The sequence below is a fragment of the Phascolarctos cinereus genome, unplaced genomic scaffold (genome assembly GCF_003287225.1).
Source record: "Phascolarctos cinereus isolate Bilbo 61053 unplaced genomic scaffold, phaCin_HiC Scaffold_4;HRSCAF=312, whole genome shotgun sequence".
NCBI classification, from domain to species: Eukaryota; Metazoa; Chordata; class Mammalia; order Diprotodontia; family Phascolarctidae; genus Phascolarctos; species Phascolarctos cinereus.
The window spans coordinates 127638486-127656898 of record NW_027555847.1 but is presented as its reverse complement, the minus strand read 5'-3'; the positions used below and the strand labels follow the sequence as shown (position 1 = coordinate 127656898).

Below are 18413 nucleotides of genomic sequence, written 5' to 3'. Positions count from 1 at the left end.
TTGTAGAGTTTTTAGCATAAATAAGTATTGTACTTTTTGAAAAGCTGTTTGCACATCTTGAGATAATTCTGTGGTCTGGGATGTTTTTGTTTTTTATAGGATTTTTATGTTAATTATTTATTATGATTAATTGTCAGCTGTTTTTCCAAATGGTGACCCATTCTTGCATCCGTGGTATAAATCCAACTTAGTCATGATGAATGATTTCTTGAATGAGTTACTGTGGTATGTTGTGATATTAATTTTTTTAATATGAGTTGGATTATTAATTTATAATTTTATTATGTTATTCAATTTTTTCTTCTGTGGGAATGCATCTTTAAAATTATAAGGTAAGTTAATGAAAGAAGATGGATTCAATTTGCTAAAATATGATATAAACATTATTATTTCAGAGAAACAGAGTACTTAAAGAGATAAATCCATAGTATAATTCAAATTTGATAATCTATTTAAAAATTTCCTTTCTAGCCCTCTATTGGTCTGGAAGGCCACGTAATGTTGCACATAATGAAGAGCTGGAGAATAAATTTAATATGCTTGAGAGAAAAGCTTATATTCAGGATGAGCCTAAAGACTTGTTTGCCGGAGTAAGAATTTGTAATCTGTCTAAGGTAATGTTTCATAGGTCTCCTTTCAAAAGCATGAGGAGTACCACCATGGCTTAGATAAGCAGTTCTTAAATGTTTGAAACCGCTTACCTTCTTAATAATTTTTTCAGGACCCCAAAGAAATTTAGTTTATGTGGGTATAATTACAAATATTTACTATATATGAAATTAAAACTAATGAAGTTTTAAAATATTTATTTATTAATCTACTTACAAATAATAACAAACCCATCACTTATTAACACAAATAACATCTTTTGGGAAAAATGACTATTTTTAAAACAAAAAAAATTTATGAGAATAATAGCATTACATGTTTTGGCTAATCTCTTTAATGTGTGGTTTAATAAAAGATAGCTAAAATTCCCTTATCTACTTCTGCCTTCAGTCTGTTTTGATATATTGTTTTAGTTGAAATGTATAAAGAAAATCTGGCCTCACACAATATATATTTCAAAAAGGGAGTACTTCAGTAGGCATATAATATTTTAGTAGTATTATGAAAATAGCTTTGACCTTGAGAACCTCCTGAAGGGGTCTTGGGGACCCCTAGGGATCCTGGGACCACACTTTAAGAACTGCAAGATTAGACCAGTGGCCATAAGAAAGATTTTGTGGGAGATAATAATAACAGTTCCTCTCTATTACATAATATTTGAAGTTTGGTTATATAAACTAAACATTCTTGATTTCTCTTTAATAATATAAATCAAAATTAATGGACGGCAATTTCAACTGGATGGGGCAGTTGAAAGCACTGTTAAAAAATACAATAGTCAAGAAGGAGCTAGAGTTCACATTAAAATCCCAGACTATTTTCCATGAGCGTTTTCTCTTTGTAAAATATAGGACTTGGCAACTAGCAGCTGACAAATTGCATGTGACTTTTTTTGTGGTCTATTTAGATCACTCTGCATTTGGTTGTGAGGTTTTTATGCCCTAATACATTGTCAGTTTTTGTATAGGTGCTGAGAAAGAGGTATATTCCTTTCTATTCCCATTCAAATTTCTCCAGAAATCTATGATATCTAACTTTTCTAAAATTCTATCCATCTTCTTATTACTTTCTAGTTTATTTTTTGGTTAGAATTATCTGGTTCTGAGAGGGGAAGTTTGAGGTCCCCCACTGGTGTAGTTTTGTTGTCTATTTCCTCCTGTAACTCATTTAACTTTTCCTTTAAGGATTTGGATGCTATACCATTTGGTGCATATGTGTTTAGTAATGATATTATTTCATTGTCTATGGTGCCTTTTAGCAGGATGTAGTTTCCTTCCTTATCTCTTTTGATTAGATCTATTTTTGCTTTTGCTTTGCCTGAGATCAGGATTGCTATCCCTGCTTTTTTTACTTCAGCTGAAGCATAATATATTCTGCTCCAGCCTTTTACCTTTATCCTGTGTGTGTTGCTCTTTTTCAAATGTGTTTCCTGTAAACAACCTATCATAGGATTATGGTTTTTAATCCATTCTGCTATCTGCTTCCATTTTATGAGAGAGTTCATCCCATTCACATTCACAGTTATGATTATTATCTGTGTCTTTCTCTTCATCATTCCCCCCACCCCGTTTATAGCTTTTCTTTCTCCTTTCTCCTTTTCCCTCCTCACTAGTGTTTTGCTTTTGACCACGGCCTCCCTCAGTCCTGCTTCCCTTCTATTGGCCCCTTCTCTTCTCTTCCCCTTTACCCTTACTACTTCTTCCCTCCCTTCTATCCCCCCTCTCTTTTCTTTCCCCTTTTCCCTCCTACTGCCTATAGGGCATGTTAGATTTCTATACCTAACTGATTATGTTATTCCATTCTTGAGTCAAATCTAATGAGACTAAGGTTCAAACAATGCTCATCTCCCTCCCTTCTTTTGCTCTGCTGTAGTAGGTTTTTGTGCCTTTTTCTATAATGTAATTTACCCTTGTCCGCCTCCTCTTTTCCTTTTCTCTCAGTACATTTTCTTAGATTAGATTAATCTACCTACTTGGATTCATGTAACCCACTTCATTAGATTTTTTTTTATCATTACATCAAAGTCAACTTATATCCACCCCCTTTACACATATATCCCTTTAACATGGTATAATAACAATACAGTTCTCAAGAGTTATAAGTGTCACCTTCCCTTGTAGGGATGTAAACAGTTTGCCCTTATTAACAACATGTATCTTTCTGTCCTATTTACCTTTTTATGTCTCTCTTGAGTCTTGTATTTGAAGGTCAAATTGAGCTCTGGTCTTTTTATCAGGAAGGTTTGGAAGTCCCCTATTTTGTGAATATCCATCTCTTCCCCTGAAAGATCATGCTCATTTTCAGTGGGTAGTTGACCCTTGGTTGTAATCCAAACTCCTTTGCCTTACAGAATATCATATTCCACACCCTATGGACTTTTATGTAGAAGCTGCAAGGTCCTGTATAATCCTGACTGTGGTTCCATGATGTTTAAATTGTTTCTTTCTGGCTGCTTGCAGTATTTTCTCTTTGACTTGGTAATTTTAGAATTTGGCTACTATATTCCTCGACGTTTTCAATTTGGGATCTCTTTCAGGAGGTGATAGATGGATTCTTTCTACGGCTATTTTACCCTCTGGTTCTAGGACCTCAGGGCAGTTTTCCTTTGATTTCCTGAAGGATACTGTCCAGGCTTTTTTTTCATCATGATTTTCAGGTAGACCAATAATTTTTAAGTGTCTCTCCTGGATCAATTTTCCAGGTCAGTTGTTTTACCAATGAGGTGTGTTACGTTTTCATGTATTTTTTCATTCTTTTGTTTCTATTTGACTGATTCTTGTTCTCTCATAGAGTCATTAGTTTCCATTTGCACAATTCTAATTTTTAACAAGTTGTTTTCTTCGATTAGATTTTGTACCTCCTTCCCCATTTGGCCAATTGTATTTTTTAGAGATTTGTTTTCTTCAGTGTACTTTTTTTCAGTTAGCCAATTGTATTTTTTAAAAACTTGTTTTCTACAGTTAATTTTTGTCCTTTTCTAAGCTATTGACTCTCTCTTGCATACCTCTTATTTCTTTTCCCATTTTTTCTTCTGTCTCTCTCATTTAACTTTTAAAATCCTTCTTGAGCTCTTCTAAGGAGACTTTTTGTGCTTCATACCAGTCATATTCCCTTTTGAAGTTCCAGACGTGGGTTTGTTGACAATGTTGTAATCTTCAGAATTTCTGCCTTGATCTTCATTGTTCTCATAATGTGAATCTATGGTACATTTCTTTTTTGCTCGTGGTGTTTGCTTATTTCCTGGCCTTTAAAGATATTGAGCTCTCTCCTGCTGGGAAGCAGAGGGCACTGACCCAAGCTTCTTGTGTTGGGAGCCTACAGCCTGGTCACTGACTTTGTGTGCTGAGGCCTCCAATGTTGGCAGTTGGAGGCTGTAGGATTCTGGCAGCTTACCTGGTGTTGGACTGGAATCAGCAACACTGGAACCCTAGGGGTAGGATTGGGTAGTCTGGCCCCTGGAGGTTGCCTGATTTTCCTTTCCTTTCACTTTCTTCAGTTCCTTTCAGATGGATGTTGCAGGATGTTTATCTGCCTGGGGCCCCTTGGAGCATTTCACAGAGTTTTGCTGAGGCACTGGGAGACTACTGTAGAATGCCAAGGCACTTGGTGGTTTTCTGAACTGATTTCCACCGGTTTCCCTGCCCTCACTGAGGCACTTGGGGGTCTAGGTGTTGGTGTTTGTCTGCTCCACCACCCTGGTTTCAGTATCTTCTCCTAATATGCTGAGGTGGGGCTTTTCGCTAGTTTCCTGGGATACCTCCCATTCTGTACTGCTCCTCTTCCCCCAGGGCAAGTGGGGCCTTTCCCGTTAATCCTTCAAGCTACCTGGGCTACTGGATTGCTGCATCCCATCTTTCTTTTGGTTCAGCTGTTCCAGGGTTTTTCCTGGGGTGATATTTTCTAGACTTTCAGAGGTTGATAAGGCAGGGTAAGAGTGACTTACTTCTTACCCAATTCTAATTTTTGAGGAATTATTTTCTTCAGTGAGCTTTAGTATCTCTTTTTCCATTTGGCCAATTCTATTTTTTAAGGAGTTGTTTTCTTCAGTTCTTTTATTTTTTGTTGTTATTGTTGTAATTTTTGCATATCTTTTTCCATTTCACAATTCTACTTTTTGAAGAGTTTTTCTTTTCAATGGATTTTTGTGCCTCTTTTGCCATTTGGTCTATTTTTAAGGTTTTATTTTTGTCAGTATTTTTTGTGCTTCCTTTATCAAACTGTTGACTTTTTTTCATGATTTTCTTGTGTCATTCTCATTTCTTTTCCCAATATTTCTTCTCTCTCTCTTATTTGAGTTTTGAAATCCTTTTTGAGCTCTTCCATGAGTTCTTTTTGGGACCAAGACCCGATCACATTTTTCTTTGAGGATCTACAAGTAGTTGTTTTGATATTGTTTTCCTCATCTGAGTTCCTGTTTTGTTATCCGTCACCATAGTCACTTTCTATCATCAGGTTGGTTTTTTTGTTTTGTTTTGTTTTATTTTGTTTTTGCTTATTTTTCCAGCCTATTTCTTGACTTTTAACTTTATGTTGAAGTTGGATTCTGCTTCTAGAGTGGAGGGGGCACTGTCTGAAGCTTCAGGTTTTTCATTCTCTTGTTTTAAGAGCTATTTCTGGGGGTCTGCAAGTTTTCAGTTCTTCTGAAGTGGTATGATCTAAGGGAGATGTGGTCTGTACTCCTAGCCTGTATTCTGGTCTGAATAACCGCAAGCACTGTTTTCCACCCTGGAACTCTAACCAGCGTCCCTGCTCCTCTGCAGATGAGAGTGTTAGTGTACTAGAGTGTTAGTATACTAGTGTTCCTTCTCGCCCTGAGACTGTGACCTGGTTCCCTGTATGGGCAATGCAACAGAGTCTTATACACAGTACCAAGCATGGGGCCTCACTGTATTGGCTTACACAGAGGCTCAGGGACTTGCTCCTGGCTTGCAAGGCATGGTATGCACTGGACTGTGATCCCCTCTTACCCCAGTGAGATATTCCTTTCCTTCCAATCTTCTAAGTTGTCTTGAGCTAGAGTATTGTTTTGCCCCATCTTTTTGTTGATTTTGCTACTCCGGAATTAATTTTAAGACTGTAGTTTAAAGGGGAATTTGGAAGAGGTTGGATGACTCTGCTTTTACTCCATCATCTTGGCTCCACCCCAAACATCCATTTCTTCTTAGGTTGATCTGAATGTTTTATATTTTTGTAAGTATTCTTCCATTTCATCTAGGTTATCAGGTTTTTTAGGCATATAGATAGGCAAAGTAGTTTCTGATTTCTCCTTTTTCACTTTTGATACAAATAATTGGTTTTCCTTTCTATTTTATTAGGCTTTTTTTTCAGGTTTCTTTTCTTCCAATTTTATTAATCTCTCACTTTTAGAATTTCTACTTAGGTGTTTAGTTGCTACTTTTAAAATTTTGTTGCTTTTCTAGTTTATTTGTATGTGCAGTTCATTATTCCATTTTTTTTTCTCTCTCTCATTGATGAAAGCTTTTAGAGATATAAATTTTCCCTTAAGGATTGCTTTGCTGCATCCCACAAGTTTTGTTATGTTGTCATTATCATTTTCTTTATTGAAATTTTCTGTTGTTCATATACATTGTTCTTTTACCCACCAATTCTTTGTATTTAAATTTAATCTCCAATGAATTTTTAATTCTTCATTCGCCCTTTGTTGAATATAATTGTAACCCCTCTCCTAAGGCCCATTGGTATGGAACTCTCTCCTTATTTATGGAAATAAAGGCCTTGCCGGTACATGAAGGGCAGGACAGAATAGGTGAGAGGCAGAGCTCAAGCTTTCACCAGTCCCCTTCAAGTTGCCTTTGAGGGACACATCAGCTTTTGAGTCTTCTTTTTGACTCTTCAAGTGTTAAGTCACTGCAGGTACTCCCAGCTTCCATTTCAATACAGGAGACCAAACCCATTTCTGGTTGCTGAAGGAAAATACTTCGGAAAGACATAAGCAGAGTGGATGATCTTCATCATGTCTCTGTTCTCAGCTTGATACTCTAGAGACTTGATGGATTTACCGCTTGATTAAGATCTAGGACCATTTCTCTTGGTTGAGCTGAGTTTTCTTACTCCCGGGGTGAGAGCTCCTTCACTCTGGTATATATTGTCTTGCTTTCTGTTTTACTGTAATTTGGATAAACAGGTTTCTTCTCTATTCTCTATGAATGTTCATTGTGGGAACTGATATTAGGTGGGAAAGAGGGTTAAGACTTAGATATAAAGCTTGGGGTTCTCCTTCCCCCCAAAGTGACAAAGTTATGAAAAGTTATATGGAATAAGATCATATTTTTTAGAGGAACAAGATTTAAGGAAGCAGATAGATACATTTCTAGCCCAGTACCCCCTCTCTCTGAAGAGAGCAGAGTGGCTTCTGACCCCAACTTCCTGCTTCCTCTGCTGGCAAGAACAAAAATCTTCCTTAGAGAAGGGGAGGGGGAGAAGAGATTAGAGTTGTCTATTCTGCCTCCCTCTGAGCCACAAAATGGCAGGCTTCTAGCCACACATGGAGCCTCACTGTATATGTGAGCCCATCTCCCTTCTCTGTTCTTCACTACATGAGGTCTTCTCTGTCGCTACATAATTTTATTGTATTGTGGTCAGTAAAAGATGTGTTTAATATTATTGCTTTTCTGCATTTGTTTGTGAGGTTTTATGTCTAATGTACATGGCCAGTTTTTATAAAAGTGCCAGGCACAGTTGAGAAATACGTAACTTCTTTTTTCCTATTAAATAATTTCCAGAAATCTCTCATCTCTAATTTTCCTGGAGTTCTATTCAGATACTTCTTTTTTGTTTGCTTTTTGTTAGATTAGTTTTAGTCTAAAGGAAGTATCTTAAAGCTCCTCACTCTTGTAAGTTCACTGTCTGTTTCTCCTTACAGAATTTAAGTATTTGGTTGTTTCAGAACTTCTTTTAAGTATTTAAATGTTATGTAGTTTGGACCATATATATTTGTTGTTGATATTGATACATTATTTATGGTGGTTTCTCTGTTTCTTTTTTATGTGTCTATTTTTACTGTAGTCTTATCTGAGATCATGACTGCTATCCTTGCTTTGTTTGAATTCACCTGAAATATAATAAAATCTACTCTAGCCTCTCATTTTAATTCTCTACAAATCTTTATGTGTCAGATTTGTTGTTGATGTTTTTTGTATAGACCATAGTGTTGGATTCTGGTTTCTAATCATTCCAGTCTGATGTCCTTTTCCACTTTATGGGAGTTCATCCTATTTGCTTTCACATTATAATTGTTATTGTGTGTTTCCCTCTACCCTTTCCTCTTGTACTTTTCCTTCTCTTTGTCCTCCCCCTTTTCAAAGAAAAAAACAGATGATGAAGGATAAGTTTACTTAGCATACGATCTTTAATAGAAGCTATCCATTTCTCCTCTGTTGTCCCTTTTCTCTTATGCTTTCCCCACCTACACCATAGATTTTTATTCTTTCTTCATCTTAATTCCCACTTCATAATCCAATGTTAAATGTCTTTGTTATGACTACTCCCTTCAGTAATCTGAGGAAGCTAGGGGGCACAGAAATGGAGTGAATGCTGTACCTGGATACAGGGAGACCTGAATTCAAATCCTGCTTCTGTGTCTTAATAGCTCTGTGACACTGGTCAAGTTGCTTAACCGCTCTCTAAGCATCATTTCCTCATGTAAATTCAGATAGTAATAGCATCTACTTCATGGAGATTTTGTGTGAATCAAATGAGATAATGTGTATAAAGTGCTTTTCAGGCCTTAAAACAATATATAAATGCCAGCTGTTATTATTAATATTATCTTTCTTGTCCTTCCTTTTAAACTCCTCTATACCCTCTACCTGTCCCTGGCTGTTTCCCTGCTAAATATCACGTATTTCTTTAACTTTCCTTTGTATGTGTGTATGCATTTCTGTATGTGAGTTGTCAAGAAGTATTAATTAAGCACCTAATATTTTCCAGGCACTGTGCTAAGCACTTGGAATACAAAGAAAGACAAAAACATCCCCTGAACTCAAGAAGCTCAAAATCTAATGGGGTTTGAGACAACATGTAAATAACCAAGTTCATATAAGACATGTATAGGATAAATTGGAGATAATCTCAAAGGGAAGATGCTGGCGTTAAAAAGGACTGAGAAAGCCTTCTTAGAGAAAGTAAGATTTTAGCTGAGACTTCCATGAAGCCAGGAAAGCCAGGAGGCTTAGAGGAGCAAGAGAATTCCAGGCATAGAGAACAGCTGGTGAAAATGCACAGAGTTGAGGTGTCATGTATTAGGAACCTCAACAAGAGAGAATCTCTAGGTCACAGAATACATGGAAGAAACTAAGGTATAAACAAAGGTAAGAGAGAGCCAGCATTTTGAAGATTATAAAGGGTTTTGAATGTCAGAGGATTTTATATTTGACCCTACAAGTAATAGGGAGACAATGGACGTAATTGAATGGGCGTACACTATGGTCAGACGTGTGCTTTAGGAAGATCACTTTGATAGCTAGCTGAGTGGAAGCTGACTGAAGTAGAGAGAGACTTGAGGCAGGGAAACCATACAAAAGTTATTGCAATAGGAGAGATTGGAGGTCATGATGAGGGTATAAAACAGGGTTAGGGGTTGTAAGGCAGAGGGAGAGATGGAATGGCAACAGGTTATGATCAGATAAAGGAATTTCAAAGTTCATGAACATGGATGTGGAACTCTTATGGGTGATGGTAATATAAAAGGTATGGCCAATTCTGTGTAGCTGAGGTGGAATAAAGGATTATGTCGTGGGAAATGAGTAAATTGAGGAAATGGGAGATTAGGGTTTTGAGGGAGGATCAAATTGTATGTTGAAATCCCTTAATAAGAGACCAGGAGTTGGGGAGAAGACAAGACTTCAAGAATCAGTCACTGAACTCATTAAGAAAAATAGAAGAGGGGACAGCTAGGTGGCACAGTGGATAGAGCACCGGCCCTGAAGTCAGGAGGACCTGAGTTCAAATCCAACCTCAGGCCAAACACTTGACACTTCCTAGCTGTGTGACCCTAGGCAAGTCACTTAACTCTGATTGCCTAAAAAAAAAAGAAAAAGAAAAATAGAAGAGTGTCCTGGAGGTCAGGAGATAACAGATACTAGAATCTTGCTTCAGTGGGTAATAAATCTTTGCTTCATCTTCTCAAAGGAGAAGAGTGATAGAAAGCCTGAAAGTGGCTTTGGGGAGTAAGGAGTATTCCAACTCTCATACCATGACCAGCAAGTTAGGGATGTATGAGGGAAAATTGAACTAGTGTTGGAAAGGGTTGCCAGGGAGTCTGTAAAATCAAAAGGGAATGATGTTTCAGTGAATTCAAGAAGATAGGAGTGAAAAAGGAAAAAAACCTTATTTATTTGGGGAGCAGACATTTCAGACAGATTGGTGAAAAGACAGGTAGATCTTGAGTAGGATGTTGAATAGGGGTAGGCATAGATGGATGGTAATAAAGGACTACGCGGGGGGAAATTGAATTTGTACAATGATACCTGGGGGTCAGTATTAATTGTGGGGAGAGTATGATAGGGTGCAAGTCTGCTAATCATCAAGAAATGAGTTCAGGCAGGTCATAATTCTGGGTTTCCAGGAAGAGCCTATATGGAGGTAGGGTTAGCCAATTCCCTTTCCAGTGCCTTCTTCCATAGCTCTGTTTCTTTTACAATTTTTTTCCTGTAGCATTTTCATCTCATTTACAAAAACTTTTAAAAATCTTTGCTTCATTACTTCTAGAAATTCTAGATGAATTTGTGCCACAGTTGTGTTTTGAGACTTTGCTCATATGTGTTTGGTGTCACTCTCTTTTTCTGTGTTTGTACCTTGAGCATTCCTGTCCCTCAGGATTTGTGTGGTGAAACCCTTTTCTGATTTGTTCACTCTTCCAGACGTTAGGGCCAGGCTCTGCACACTTCTGGGGGGAAGGTCTGACCTAGTCTTGCCACTTTTTTTGGCTATTGAATGTTGTGATATTCCAGGATTTCAAAGATAGACTGGGGACCTATAAGCTTTCAGTGTTCCCAAAGTGTTTTGATCCAGGAGCCAAACAAAACAAAACAAAACAAAACAAAACAAAACAAAACAAAACAAACAAAACAACCAAGGAGGGCAGCTAGGTGGCGCAGTGGATAGAGCACTGGCCCTGAAGTCAGGAAGACCTGAGTTCAAATATGACCTCAGACCAAACACTTCACACTTACTAGCTGTGTGACCCTGGGCAAGTCACTTTACCCCAATTGCCAAAAAACAAAAAACAGCTGTCAGCACAGAACTCATTGTGGCAAACTGGGCTAGACAAATGTTTCACTGACTGTTTTTGGATTTTCAATCTGGTGTGTTTTCTAGATTGTTTTAAAGTAATTTGTGGAGGGTAGCTCACTGCATTCTTTCTAGTCACACTCAGTAGTGGCTTTGTTTTCTTAGCCAAAAACCATCTGTCACTCTTTTAATTTATTCATTTTTTAAGTTAACTCACATTTAAAAATATAAGCATGTTTAGATTTTTCTCCATTTATCAATAATGTTGGGGTTTTTTAATTGAGTTTTTTTAATTCATCCTCTGTAAACATAGTAATTTAATCTTTTCAGTTCTTTTAGCTTATTCTACTTTATAGCAACCCTATTCCCACCAGTTCTCTTTCCCCGTTGCATTTGTGATCCCTTTCTTTAGTTTTGGAGATGAGCTTAACTCATTAATTCCTTTATCTTTCTCTTCTTTTTTTTTTTCAGTTAAGTAGTCAAATAAAATGTCCCTTCCTTTTTTCCCTTTTAACTTATTAGTTTAAAATTTTTATTTCCTTTGTCTCTTTCTAAATAGGATTTCTTTCTCTTCCTTATTTCTTTTTCCTTTCTGTCTATTCTATACTTTTATTCTTTGATTCATAGCCCTTATACTTATTTAATCATTCTTTAGACTCTGTATTCCTCATGAAATTAAAGCTTCTAAGGTAACTGTTTCAAGTTCCTTCTTCTAAAAAGTTTCTGTTATTGCCTTGTAGATCTTGTCCCCTTTTCCCCTTTTGTCTTTTCTGCCTTATTCTTAGAAATACCAGTTACTGCAGGTGATGGAGAGGGTAGAAATCCGTGGTAGAAGTCTCCCTGTGTCTCTGGTCCTATGTTTCATTACTACCCTCTGCCCTCTCCATGATAATTTTTTCCCATTGTCAAAAAATCACTCTGGAATTATTCCCTCACACTTTTCTCACACACACACACACACACACACACACACACACACACACACACACACACCACCCCCGTTCTGTTTATCCACAGTGCCTCCTCCCAGGTTGGGGGTAGGGGAGAGGCATGTTTACCTTCATTTCTGCAGACCATTTCCATCTCTTCTGTCTATGATTCCTAGACATTATGTTTTGTTACCATGTCATGGTTATACATTACATATGGGCATTTTTAAAGCAACTCACAGACTTCCATTACATTTCTACAGGTGTTTGTAACCTCTATTAGTGTTGAGACACAGAACATTCTTGGATCTCTGCCTGGGGTGCTGGCAATTGACTTGAATATTACATAGCTGGCATGAGCTGTTTGCCCCTAAGTTAGGCATAGGGAACCTGTGCCCTTGAGTCCATAAGTGGCCCTCTAGGTCCTCAAGTGAGACCTGCATCCAAACTTCACAGAACCTTTAATAAAAGGATTTGTTCTGTAAAACTTGGACTCAATCAAAAGGCCCGTACCCAGGAACCTAGAAGACTACATGTGGCATTGAAGCTGCAGGTTCCCTACCCCTGCAGTGATGTGAGGCCCAAGCATGGGCCTGGTGTAGATGGCCACCTCCGGGCAAAGAGCCTCCCCCAGGGAGACCTAGAGAGGGGCTGCTGTGCCTGTTCTTAAGGAGCTGATTAGTCGCAACACTTTAGGGCTACTTTCACCTAGGCCTGTTGAATGAGGAGCCACATTTTCTTATACTTTTTTTTTAAACCTCAATAAAAACAACCACCTGATATGAATAATATATCTCTGAGTATTCTATTTGTACCAGACCAGCTCAGACTTAAACTAGGGTAAAGAGACTACTACAGTCTAACCTGTGACCCCTAATCCCAGTGACCAAGGCAAACAAGGTCACAAATTATAGCTATTTCTACCTTTTGGTCTCCAGTTTTACCAAGGCAGGTACCACCAGCCTTGGGTCTCTTTTCCTACCCCCTTATCCTTAGAATGCTCACAGCAAGCTAAATGTGCTGGTGCCCACTTTGCTGCCCATGCTGGTACCAGTGTCCCTGCCAGACTGCTGGTATTCCTCTTGCCAGGGATGGTGGAAATAAACCTGTAGGCCTTTTGCCATCTCTGCCTTTTCTAAATCTTGAGGCCATTACTCCTGATCTCCTAGTGATTATGGCAATTCATCTAATCCAAGCTAGATCTGGTGTGGTGCAAATGAACACCTAGAGCCACAGTGCTCAAGTTGGACAGGTAAAAAGTACGTAGTGAGCATGAGATGAAATTCACCTGCTTGGTTGTGTAGTGGATCTAAGGATCTCCTAAGAGGCAGACAGGGCAGTCTCTGAAGGCTTCTCAAAAAGACTGTGCCGTTAGGTGGCCTGTTTTAGCCTATTTTATACTGAAATGCATGTTTTTTTTAGCTATTTCCCTTCATGTTCAGTGGTAGTATCATTCCATTGAAGGAAAATTAATGTAAATTCTTACTAAGTTTCAGTACTCTTTAAGAATTGTGTATGGTCACTTTCTTTGCTTCTTACACAGATATTCAAGTCAAGGAATACTATCAAAAAGGCAGTAAACAACCTAACACTGAATATGTATGAGGGGCAGATCACTGTGCTTCTTGGACATAATGGAGCAGGGAAGACCACTACCTTGTCCATACTGACAGGTATGTATGTACTTCAAAATTTGGCAATAAAAGCAGACCATATGCTTCCCGGTGCAGAAAGGTCTGGTCTAACCTGCTAGAGAGCTATTATCGTTTTTAATTTCTAATTACATTTTATTTTTATTTAATTATAATTATGTAACATAATTTATAAATTTTATCACTATCTTAATATTCATTAGAAAACTTTATAAAATTAGCAAACATTTAAAATATGCAGTATAAGTGGGCTATTGGATATTACCAATGATGATTTTCATGTAAGAAATGTTATTAAAGATATCATCCAGAGGAGGTGGTATCATAAAAGTGGTTGGCATGTCAAAAGTGATGAGTAGCAGATAAATAGCCTGATTGCTGCGCTGGTACCCAGAATGTAAAGAGAGAAGAAGACCCTCAGCATGTTTGATTGGCTTGTTGTAGAGGTTTTGTGGGAGTACATGGACAAGAGTCAAAAAGGAGTGGTAGGTATGGATAGAAGGAGCCCTCCATGTTGATGAGATGACACATCTATTAAAGTATGAAAAGTTGTAATCAGTATGGATGTAGTTCTGATTTTGCTGATGCAAGTGGGCTCTAGGAAGTCTGTTATCTGTAATACTGACTGTCGTTGAAGAAAGCCTGGTCTGTTATTGCTGTGATGCTAACCATGCACATGGACACTACTAGTGAACTTTTCATAGCAACAAGATGGAAGGAGGGTTGTTGTTAAGCCTGTATTCCAGACTCCCATCCAATCATATTGTTTTCCATCATCTATGATACGTCAGACTTTGTAACCAACATTTTGGGGTTTTCTGCCTGTGTTTTCTGTTCTTTGTTCTCTTGTACTTCCCAAAACTATATGAAGGCTAGTAAGCCTTACTTTATGGTCTTTTGACTGACTGAGGAGCCAGGAGAACCATTTTATTGTTAATTGCTAGCCTTACCAATAAAATGAACACGCTCAGAACATTATTCCTCAATTTACTTTAACTTCACCCATAATACCTTCAAAATACCCAGCTGGGGAACATTGGTTTTCCAGAGAGTCCAATAAGCCTCGGAAGCGGATGAGCAATCATATTCTTTTCAACTGCATGTTTCAAGAGCCATACGCAAAGCTTTGTATAGGAGAGGGCGTCATCACCTTTTGTCCATCTAACATGGATTGAGATATCGTACTTCCCCTGCATCCCCAGAGCCCCTAATTAAGTAAGTAGTCAATTTGCCCCAACAGCTATTAGCAATGTCTCAATCTCCTGCTCAAATTTCACTAGTTGATCAGCTTAGGCATATGTTCTAGTGTAGTATAAAACATTTTGGAGAGAAATACGGCAATAAATGTCACAAAACTGGCCAATAATGTCTTTTGACCTGGTATAATTCCATTGCAGGGCTTAAAAGTAGCTCTATTTGTGCAAAAATATTCGTAGAAGTTTTTGTTTGTAACATGGAGGAAAAACCTAGGAACCATTTATGTGACCAACTGTTGGAGGATGGCAACATAAATTGTGACATATTAATGTTTTAATTGCCATGAAAACACCAATAAATATAAAACATACAAGACTCCTAGAAACACCCATATGAAATGATATAAAATTGATTGATCATATCCCTTGATCCTATAATTGCATACAAAGGAGTGAAAAATATATTTAAAATATAATAAAAAGAAAAAAGGCAAACTGATATCAGCAAAATCAGAACTGCTTCCATACTGATTTTGACTTTTCATACTTTAATGGAATGAGGACTGAAGGGACCTGCACCTAGGAGTGGTATATCAATCAGGGCAAGAACATCTGTAGTCCTTCAGGCTGTGTGCTGGCCAAGAAGCAGGAACAGAAGAAGCAAGCTGTATCTATGTGACTTTGACCCCTGGACTGGAGCAGTATTTTAAATCCAGCCCTCAGGGCAGTCTGAAACCTGCAGCCAAATAGCCAGGGCTGGAAACTTAGACCAGTGGGGTAGCCCGCACTTCTATTACTCTGAACCTATAGAACCTTCCAACTAGCTGATGGTGACTGGGTCCAGTCTGCTGGAACCGCAGCCAAGGGAAAGCCTATAGTGTTGTTGTCTAGACTCATACCCAGATCAGAGTTGTTTTGTTGTTTGACATGGACAGTGTGGGAATTAATTTTACTTGATTGCACATATTTGTTACGAGAGTTTTGCTTGTTTTTTTTTTCCTTAAGAGAGGTTGAAGTAGGAAAGAAATAAAATAGATTTTTGTTAATTGAAAAATGATAAAATTAAATTTTAAAAAATTTTTACTTAAAAATTCTTAGGGGAAAAAACTGACCCCAGATGAATGTCTAGTCTCCTTTCCCTCAGGCACCAATGATATTTCCCATCTAGTTCAATGATTCTGAGTACAACCTATATCTCTGTATATGTATATGTGTGTACATATATGTATGTATGTATATATATGTACCTAGTTATTTTCATACTGTCTCCCTCCTTAAAAGTATAGTCTTTGGGGACAAGTACTGGTTTTTGCCTTTCTTTGTATCCCTAGTACTTACTGCTTAGTTCAATGTCTGACATATAGGAAGTGCTTAATAAATGCTCTTTAACTGACTGCTTTGAGAAGAGTGGACAAAACCTTCCATAGTGAGGTCCTGAATTACAAGCCTGAAAACTTGCATGAGCTCTCTATACTTGGAGCATACATTAAGTGATAAAAATACTAAATATCTAAGTTCTTTGATATTATTTTATAAGATTTTTGCCTTATGTAGTGTTTCTGTCTTTTAATCTTGTAGATTAAAATTCAGTTGCATAATTCCTTCTTCTGATGTTTTTGGGCTCCAGAGAATTTTTGAAAAGCAACTACTCCATCATGTCAGTCACATCCCCAGCTCCTTTCTTTTCAAAGCCTTTATTATACACCGGACTAGATAGATAGAAACTTCCTTCATATTTCTCTGATTTCTACCTGAAAAGGTATCTGGAAACAAACCAGAGAGCTGAAAGGAAGTGTCAAATTTTTAAAATGTGACAGAATGCTGTACACTTTATCCTTCTGAATGGGACACTTTAAGAGATGGACTGGACTGTGTAACTAGTGATCGCTGGAAGCATGGAGACTGCCAAGAGAACCATACCAGATGACCAGATGACACATTATGAAATAGAGGCCACAAGGCTGGATGAATCTTTGAGTAGGAGACCTTGACAAAGCAGAATGCTGGGGAGAAGAGTGAAATTTGCCTGATTACAGCCAAAGGACAATACAGACAACGATGTCTATATTGCATATAACTATGCAGTACTCATTCCTCCTTCTGTATCTTCACTCACATTCTCCTTTCCTGGAGTTCCCATTCTACCTATCAAAGACCTACTTATACTTCGAGATATGATCAAGTCTCTACCTTCTCTAATATGTGTGTGTGTGTGTGTGTGTGTTTAAATGCCATTCTCCAAATATGTGTGAGTAGCAGTGTTAAGGGGATGGTGTAGTGACTAGGGCTATTCAACCACTCCTTGTTTTACACTTATCCTACCACTACCTTGTTGCCCAGATGGATTTCTCAGTACAAATGCCCCTTCTCCGCTATAGAAAGTAGTATCAACATATCTAGACTTCTCTTTTCCCTTTTTTTTTTTTCGGTTGTTGTTACTGGAAGCCCCTCACTAGAGATAGGACTTTTGGCAAAACAGCTCAGCGTTTTGTCTCTAGCTTTTCTCTGGAGATATTTCCTCTTCAGTTGCCTCCTCTTGACTATATTCCCAGTAAGTACATTCCAACTAGCAAATGCCATTGGCTAATACTGTTTATAAAGATAAAATAATTATTTAAAGTAAAAAAAAGGTAAATACTTTTCCATGCCCAGAAGAAAAAAGCTTTGGGCTCCCATAGTAGCTCAAGGTGAGAAAGGATAGCTACTTTTGATATCTATAAGGGTGAGGATTTCTACCACACAGCTCTTGTCTTGACACATCTAATGCCAATTAGCCCAAGAAATCTCCCTCCCATAGTCCTGGCTCCTCTGTTTTCTGTTCTTCCTTGTCTCAGCTCCAGATGGCTTCTCTCAGTTTCTCGTTCTCCAGCTCTTTGTCTTATTTTCCTCTTACAAGAAGCTATATTCCTCTTCAAATCTCTTCCCTGGATTTACCAGACTGATTTTTAAAGGTCACCCAGAGATGTAACTTATCATTCTTCATCCTGTGCCTTTTGCTTCTTTTCACATTCACTAAAGTGACTAATTTGTACCTCATAAAGGGATCACCTAGCATGGTGTGAGTTTATGCAGTTTAATACTTTGATATCATTAACTACTTTTCTGTGGTTAGATCCATGAAATACCCACTCCATTACGTGTTATTGGAAGAGGGACCTCAGATAGTTTGTAACTGACATAATAAAATGTAAAAGAGGTACTCTGGCATTGCTAATGCTGTAAAGAAGAGGACAACAATATTATAGCATGTATGGACTAAATGTGGATTTCCAAGATGCTAATAATACCTATTGACCTTTATGCCTCCTTCCCATTTGGGACGGATGACTAGGAAGTGGAATATAAAAAACGTATAGGAGATTATATCAGGTCACATGACCAACAAGATAGAGGACCAGCTTTCATGACCTCTCAGATCTTTCCAAAATAGGAATTATGTGCAAGAGATAAAACAATTTCAATTGCCCCCACAAGCTAGGACTCCAAGAACCCAAACAAATTAAAAACTCAATGAACAGAAGCCTGCTTACTTGGCACTCCCAACCCCACTGCCCATCATGCTTCCAGTTGCAGGGCTGCACAAGTTGACCCATGGCTTGCAACAGAACTTAGCTACATGCAGGACACTCTGCCCCCATCTTTCCAATGCCACTGAGATCCAAACAGCAAGATCATGTGACAAGATGGAGGACTAGACATTTTCTCTGATCCTTATAATGTCTCAAACCTCTCCAAAACAGAAATGATGTGCCAAAAATGAAGCAACTTCAGTTGTC

General features: G+C 38.0%; 1 protein-coding gene across 1 annotated transcript in view; it reads left to right on the top strand.

The window, feature by feature from the left end:
- Positions 1-18413, top strand: part of LOC110221854 (phospholipid-transporting ATPase ABCA3-like) — a 227551-nt gene that overhangs the window by 120331 nt on the left and 88807 nt on the right. Inside the window, 2 exon segments of the mRNA XM_078151701.1 lie at positions 472-614; positions 13333-13462. Coding sequence (XP_078007827.1) covers positions 472-614; positions 13333-13462 — 273 coding nt within the window.